General features: G+C 44.5%; 2 protein-coding genes across 2 annotated transcripts; one reads left to right on the top strand and one right to left on the bottom strand.

Moving 5' to 3' along the window:
- Nucleotides 1-479: 479 nt before the first annotated feature.
- On the bottom strand, nucleotides 480-3,501 carry LOC101766341 (30S ribosomal protein S6). Its single transcript, XM_004962702.4, has 5 exons — nucleotides 3,187-3,501; nucleotides 2,398-2,452; nucleotides 2,217-2,273; nucleotides 2,017-2,094; nucleotides 480-1,219 (listed from the first exon to the last, which is right to left on the bottom strand). Exons 1-5 carry the CDS (start codon nucleotides 3,433-3,435, stop codon nucleotides 741-743), a joined length of 918 nt encoding a protein of 305 aa, XP_004962759.1. The 5' UTR covers nucleotides 3,436-3,501; the 3' UTR covers nucleotides 480-740.
- Nucleotides 3,502-3,662: 161 nt separating this feature from the next.
- LOC101765930 (rhodanese-like domain-containing protein 6) lies at nucleotides 3,663-6,940 on the top strand. The gene is made up of 9 exons (XM_004962701.2): nucleotides 3,663-3,933; nucleotides 4,075-4,236; nucleotides 4,333-4,438; nucleotides 4,540-4,741; nucleotides 4,837-4,918; nucleotides 5,022-5,104; nucleotides 5,199-5,331; nucleotides 5,446-5,617; nucleotides 5,990-6,940. Exons 1-9 carry the CDS (start codon nucleotides 3,745-3,747, stop codon nucleotides 6,712-6,714), a joined length of 1,854 nt encoding a protein of 617 aa, XP_004962758.1. The 5' UTR covers nucleotides 3,663-3,744; the 3' UTR covers nucleotides 6,715-6,940.
- Nucleotides 6,941-7,045: the final 105 nt, after the last annotated feature.

Below are 7,045 nucleotides of genomic sequence, written 5' to 3'. Positions count from 1 at the left end.
TAGTGGTGACTTCGTCAATTTCGAGGATTTCCCAGCTTAGTCTTTCGGAGGTGCTCACAAGGGTAGGGTTGCGTGCGTGCGTTCGTAGGAGCAGGTGTGCATGAATGTATACGAGCATCTGCATCTGTACTGTGTGATTCGTAAAAAAATATTTTAGAATAATTTTTTTTTTATATTTCTTCTGCCCGTAGCAACGCACGGACTATTACCCAGTCAATACAAAACTTGCAAGTGATGACCTGCAGGAATTTTACCACGAGATAAAAAGGAGACGCCTACCAAACACTCTGCAGATAATCAAATTGGAGGAGCTTCTATACTCCACGCTACTTGAGAGATGCACAAACTTAAAGCACAAACCAAAGGGTTGCTTCCGACTAGTTACCCCTTGGAATGCTACAAGATTTGCGCAACTCCCTCTGGGAGGGTTGAAGCAAGCAGCTGTTAGGGTCTCAGTGTGTACTCATAATGGGGCTGTATTTTGAACTCATAATACATTATTAAGCTTTTGGTTTTCTTCGCGTATTAAAGTGATACTCACAAAAAACAAAGGTGCGCTAAAGGAGGCATCTACAAGTGCTGTACTGGTCATAACACATACACCTATCTCATTATCATAGTACTGGTCCTTGGCACCAGGTAAGGCACTATGTGAAGTTTTCTCATCATACAGAGACTCAGGTGGTCCATTGTATAAGAACTAAAATAGACTTAAGCTAATTGAAAGCCATACACTAATGCTACCTCAATACCTTCTCTGCGGTATACTTCTTCACCTTCAGCTTCCTGTTCCTTCTTCTAGTGTCTTCGTAATTATCCTGGTCAGCTTCATCAACATAAATAATTTCAGGTTCATCGCCAGTTTCAGCATTATCCTCACCATAATCGGCAGACTCTAGCTCACTCCTGGCATCCCAACCCTCCTCCTCCTCCTCATCTTCATATTCATCATCAAAATACTGCTGAGCCCGAAGAGTGTGGAACTCTGGTGGGGGAGGGCAGTCTTCAGTAATCGCCTCATCCCGTTTCATAACAAGGTGCCTAATGATCCTTTCATCCTTGTCTAGAAGGGTCTTGAAGTCATTGATGTATCTTGACTCCATCTCAAAGTTCATTAAGATGTAGTTGGCATGTGTTGCTTTCTTTATTTTATAAGCAAGCCTGCGCAATCCCCAATCGTTAAGCCTCCATATCCTTCCTTTCTTCGCCCTGACAAAATCTACAAGAGAGCAGAGAGAATAGTTATACGCCCACTCTTCAGTAGTAATATCGATCAACTATTGGACTACTCTAGAAAACATAAGAAACATAGGTTTAGGCACATTGGCTGATTGAAACAAATGTAACAGAAAGAATATACCCAAAAACAATAACGAGGAATAGAGAAACAACGATTTCCTGCCCACCCTTGAGATTGCATGTAGAGATGGGGAAAAAAAAACGAAGGCACCAAAGCAAATCAGAAAGACCGTAGCAAGTTTCACAGGAAGCTGCCCAAGAGGGCGTCAAACTCTTACAGCTAGAAACATGTATAAATACTTTTGTTTGCCTTTAGGCGATTAACATTAATTCTTAGGTAAGGGCGTGTTTGGATCCTCGAGCTAAAGTTTAGCCCTTGTCACATCGAATATTCGGATGCTAATTAGAAGAACTAAACATGAGCTAATTATAAAACTAATTGCAGAAGCCCTAGGCTAATTCGTGAGACGAATCTATTAAGCCTAATTAATCCATCATTAGCAAATGGTTACTGTAGCACCACATTATCAAATCATGGACTAATTAGGCTTAATAGATTCGTCTCGCGAATTAGCCTCCATCTGTGCAATTAGTTTTGTAATTAGCTTATATTTAATACTCTTAATTAGTATCCAAACATCCGATGTGACAGAGGCTAAAATTTAGCCCCTAGTATCCAAACAGGGCCTAAGTATAATCAGAGAGAAAAAGGGCTCCAACATGCTTACAAAAAGATTTACAGATGCACAAGTGATGTACGAGTGCTAAGAGGTGCACCTTGTACTTTTGATACAACATCTTCAACTTCTTCAACACGATCCTCATGAATTAGATAAACTACTTCGTAGTGCCGCACTGTGAAAGGAAGAAGTTTAAGTTGAACTCAGATATCCACATGCAAATGACCAGCAAGTAATGCCAGCACACGCAAACTGTAAAAAATGGCTGGAAAAAAGAGAAATGGAAAGATCTCTTACTTCTTTTTAGATTTAAATCACTCTCAAGCTGAATGTTAAGAAATTCATATAGCTTTTCTGCAAAAAAGAAATTGGATTAGAATGATCAAATATTTACATAAACTACAAAAGTGAATTTTAGGATACCAAAATGAACATCTAATAGAAAAAGAAACTTTATGGCATAAAAATCCAATATCACCTTCTTCTGCATCAGCAAATTCTGGCGCCACTTGACCATCCTCTCTCGCCATTTTCTGCAAAACAAAACAACAAAAACAAGTAATTAACACATAGCTATAAAGCCTTCCATATAGCTTCAAGCATTCCCCCATCCAAATATTAAGAGTATCTCCTGTTTCTTCCACAAATGGCATCCAAAAGTTTTTACCTGTTAGCCCAAGCTCTTTTGGTAGCAAAGACCTCGTGAAAACTGCATCATTATATTTTTGTATTTCCTCTAGTAGTTTACACTTATCCGCATAAGTTCTACTGCCAGCAGTTCTTTCCACTAATAACAGTTATATAGGCAAGTGGATCTGTCTTGCACACTAGAGTTTACACTTATCTGCTTAAGTTCTACTGCTAGCAGTTACTTCCACGAATGTCAGCTACTCCCTTGGTCCCAAATTACTATTCGTTTTGGCTTTTTCATCTAGATATATACTATGTCTAGATACATAGCAATATGTATTTAGAAAATCCAAAACGAATAGTAATTTGGGACGAAGGAGGTACATAGGCAAATGGCTGTGTCTTTGATACTAGAGCCTCACACAAACGCAAGCATAGAAGACTAGACTCAATCACTAAAATGCGAATCACTAGCGCCTCTTCACTCCAATTATTTGCCCGATTAACCGTAAATAAACAAAATCACGGAATTCATCTAAGTATTTAGAATCAGAAACCCGAAAGGAACCAGACCATGTTCCTCCTCGTCGCCCCGTGTATCAAAATACTAGAAGCAGGGCGTGAAAAAAAATCGAACCTTTCTAAGCAGGACGGCCTCGGGAAACAGCCCGGAGGCCTCGCCGGCCTTGGGCGCGAAGCTGTGCGTGTCCACCCGCTCCTCCGCCTCCCCATCCCCACCCCTCCCCCTCTTCTTCTTCGCCCTGACTGCCACGGCCCCCCGCCGCCTCACACTTCCAACGGCGACGCGCCAACAGTTCATCCGCAGCGTCAGCGGCGGAGACGGCGCAAGGAGGGACAGCGCCCGCGGCGCGGCGGTGGCCTCCATGGGTAGTTGGCCGGAGATGTCGCCGAGCAAGGTTCTTGCCGGGGGTTTTGGGGGTGGGGACGCGGAGCGAAATGGGGCGAGGAGGGGAAGGATAAGGTGCTTCGTGGGCCGAGCTAATGTTTGGGCCCTCCGGTAGACAGGCTGGCATTTGGGCCTATTGCGCGGTTCACATATGCATACTGGGCCGGCCCATACCGTTTTAAGACAGCTGGAGGCCCTACCAGTCCATTCACACCACCACCACGTCGTCGTCTCCGTTTCTTCCTCTTCGCTCCGCCGCCGCCGTCGCCGCCGCTAGGGTTTTCGGCTATGGACGCGACGCGGCAGCAGGAGCAGCATACAGGAGATGGCGGCGGAGACCGCTACGGCGTGCTTCTCTACTACAAGTACGCCGAGGTGCCCGACGCCGCCGCGCTCGCCGCGTTCTACGAAACGCACTGCCGCAGCCTCTCGCTCGTCGGCCGCGTCCGCGTCGGCCCCGACGGCGTCAACGCCACGGTGACAACATCCCCCCGCTTCTCTCTCTTCTCTCCATCGTAGGCGGCCTTTGGGGCAGAGATTTCGAGCTTTTTGGATTTTGTAGCGTTCATGAATTCATTCATGGTGACCTCACCGGCTTTCGCATTTTGGTATTGCTAGCTCGGAGGGCGAATGACGGCGCTAGAGAAGCACATCGCCGAGATGAGCTCCAAAGCCTTGTTCGACGGCACCGACTTCAAGCTGGCGTCCTGCGAGGACCCCGTTGACGAGAGGGTCGCCAGGGAATGCGGCTTCACCTCTCTCTCCGTCAGGGTTGTCAAGGTTCTTGTCTCTCCTTCCAGCAGAATGGTTTCACCTTTTACTATTTTGTAGAGCCATTCGTCACTTTTGAACTGTTGTTGCTGCATTGGTTGGCAGGAGCTGGTTACCCTGTGCTCCAATCCCACCTCGGCACCCCCGGAGATTTTGGGTGCAGGGAAACACTTGTCAGCCGCTGAGTTCCATTCAGTGCTCCAAAATGTTGGTGAGTGGATTCTCAGATTGAGACTTGTCCATTTCAGTTTGGGTTGCCAATTCCTGGTTTAAGAATGGATTGTAATTGCTAAGTTGGGATTGTTCTTTTAGCTGGGACTAGTTCGGATGCAGTGGCATCTGCAGAGAAGAATGAAGTGGTTGTCGTGGACGCGAGGAATGTGTATGAGACGCGGATTGGCAAGTTCAATGTACCAAATGTGGAGACTTTAGATCCAGAAATCAGGCAATACAGTGACCTGCCTTCATGGATAGATGAGCATACTGAGAAGTTGCGTGGGAAGTCAATTCTGATGTATGTTTGGCTGGATCTTTGAATTAACCTTGAATTAGACTGATGCATTTGGCAACACCAAGCAGGCAGCTTAACTATCTTATTGGTATTTACAGGTACTGCACTGGAGGTATACGATGTGAGATGGCATCAGCTTATATTCGCTCAAAAGGTGAAGGATTTGAGAACGTTTTTCAGGTAATATGCTAGACTTTGTTTGGTTTGTCTTTAGTCTTGAGTTCTTGGGCGTGCTTGAGTAGTTTGTATTGTTCTTGACTGTTTATTATTATGTTTATGTTAGCTATATGGTGGCATCCAGCGGTATCTGGAGCAATTTCCAGACGGTGGCTATTTTGAAGGAAAGAATTTTGTATTTGACCACAGGTTGGTAGTTGTCTAATGCAACAAAGCTCCAAACTGTGCCCTTCTGGATTTCCTTAGTTTCCTTACCACTAGCTTGTGGAATGTTGTTTTACAGAATCTCAGTGGGAAGCCTGAAAGAGAACATACTTGGAACGTGTTTGATATGTGGTTCTTCCTATGATGACTATTCATCCCGGTGTCGTTGCAGCAACTGTAGAATGTTGGTCTTAGTGTGCCCTACATGTCAGGTTGAGTCAAATGCAATATTTTTTAATGCATTTTTTTTATGAATGTTTGCTGATTGTCACATTAATTTTATGCTCAATTGTATAATCGCCTAACTTCTCTTTTTTAATCTCTAGGATTCCACTAAGGAGTATGTATGCGAGCTGTGTCAAAAGAATGGAAAGGAACCCTGCCAAATATCAACAAGGCAAGACTGTGAGATACAGACAGGGCTATCTGAACCTTCTGGTTTTGAAAAGCCATCCATAAGCAATCACATTCTGACCTCCAAAGTCCCCTGGTGTAATGGTAAGGTCTGTATCAGTTTTCCACTGCACTTTCTGGACGATAGATAATATATTTATGTTCTTATCAATATGCACATAGGTCCTATGCTATGGACAGAAGTACAGAACAAATGCATTGGGCTAGGCTTGAACAATATAGATAAATGGTAGTAGGTTGGGTAGCCGTAATATCAATATTAACTTTATTACACAATGCCCCTAATTCTGAAGAGTTTTAGTCCATATGCATTTTTGTTCCTCTGAATCATCTGTTTATTCTGACGTTCTCTAGTGCATTCAGTCTGAACTAGTATAACATGCAGTTGCGTAAATTAGCTTCACTACTTGTATTTCTTAGGGTTGACCTTTCTCTAACTTAGGTGAAATGTTACAGGTAGCGAGCAGCTGAAAAAGCTGAGGATCCTCTGCTTGCATGGTTTCCGGCAGAACGCATCCAATTTTAAGGGAAGAATGTCAGCACTTGCCAAGAAGCTGAAGCACATTGCTGAGCTTGTCTTCATAGACGCTCCTCATGAGCTTCCTTTTGTATACCAACCAATCCAGAGCCACTGCTCTGACAAACCCTCACCTCCGCCTGAGACACCAAAACGGAAATTCGCATGGCTCATCGCTCCAAACTCCAGCTGCAGCACCGAGCAAGACTGGAAGGTTGCAGATGCGCCATTCGACCCACTTCAGTACCAGCAACAAACCGAAGGCTTTGAGGAATCATACGCCTACCTAGAAAACACAATCTCTCAGATGGGGTGCTTCGACGGAATCCTTGGCTTCTCTCAGGGCGCTGCCATGGCTGCCTTGTTCTGCAGGAAGCAGCAAGAGACCTCCGGTGCTCCGAAGTTCAGGTTTGGGATGTTCTGCTCTGGGTATCCAGCACCAGTGGGTGATTTTGATGCCGAACTAATCAAGCTCCCCTCGCTGCATTGTTTTGGCAATGGCGAAGGCCATGATCGGCAGATAGCGAACAGGGCGAGCTGTGAACTTGCTGATCAATTTCAGCAGGATTGCTGCTCCATTGTTGAGCATGATATGGGCCACATAATCCCTACCCGGTCGCCCTACATCGATCGGATAAAGGATTTTCTTTCCGGTTTCCTATGACATGGTTTCAAGTAATTTGTATTATGTTGTGAGTTGTTGGTGTACGCAAAGTTGCGTTCTGAATGGCATCCACCGTGTTTGCTGGTAATTTGTGTTTTGAATCTGATTGTGCAAAACAAATTGGGATTCTTACTTTCTGAGAGGACTACTGGCGCTTCGGCATCAGAATGTCTTGACATCATATTTTAGTATTATGTAATTTTAATTCCAAAACTTCTTATCAAAATCATAGCGCTTTCCTGCGCAACAGTCTTTGCTAGTATATCACAATTTTTCAACATTAATGTAGGGCCCGCATGTCAGTGTTTGTTTAATCCTCCCATTCCCATAC

This window comes from Setaria italica, chromosome III (assembly GCF_000263155.2).
Source record: "Setaria italica strain Yugu1 chromosome III, Setaria_italica_v2.0, whole genome shotgun sequence".
In the NCBI taxonomy this organism is placed as follows: Eukaryota; Viridiplantae; Streptophyta; class Magnoliopsida; order Poales; family Poaceae; genus Setaria; species Setaria italica.
The sequence above is the reverse complement of the archived record's forward strand: the minus strand, read 5'-3'. Positions and strand labels throughout refer to the sequence as shown.

Coding starts and splice junctions, on each gene's coding strand:
- LOC101766341 (XM_004962702.4), bottom strand. CDS start 3,435: ATGGAGGCCACCGCCGCGCCGCGGGCGCTGTCCCTCCTTGCGCCGTCT. Junction 2,453..3,186: donor AGGCCGTCCTGCTTAGAAAG/GTTCGATTTTTT, acceptor TTTGTTTTGCAG/AAAATGGCGAGAGAGGATGG. Junction 2,274..2,397: donor ATTTGCTGATGCAGAAGAAG/GTGATATTGGAT, acceptor TCTTTTTTGCAG/AAAAGCTATATGAATTTCTT.
- LOC101765930 (XM_004962701.2), top strand. CDS start 3,745: ATGGACGCGACGCGGCAGCAGGAGCAGCATACAGGAGATGGCGGCGGA. Junction 3,934..4,074: donor CCGACGGCGTCAACGCCACG/GTGACAACATCC, acceptor TGGTATTGCTAG/CTCGGAGGGCGAATGACGGC. Junction 4,742..4,836: donor CGTGGGAAGTCAATTCTGAT/GTATGTTTGGCT, acceptor TGGTATTTACAG/GTACTGCACTGGAGGTATAC.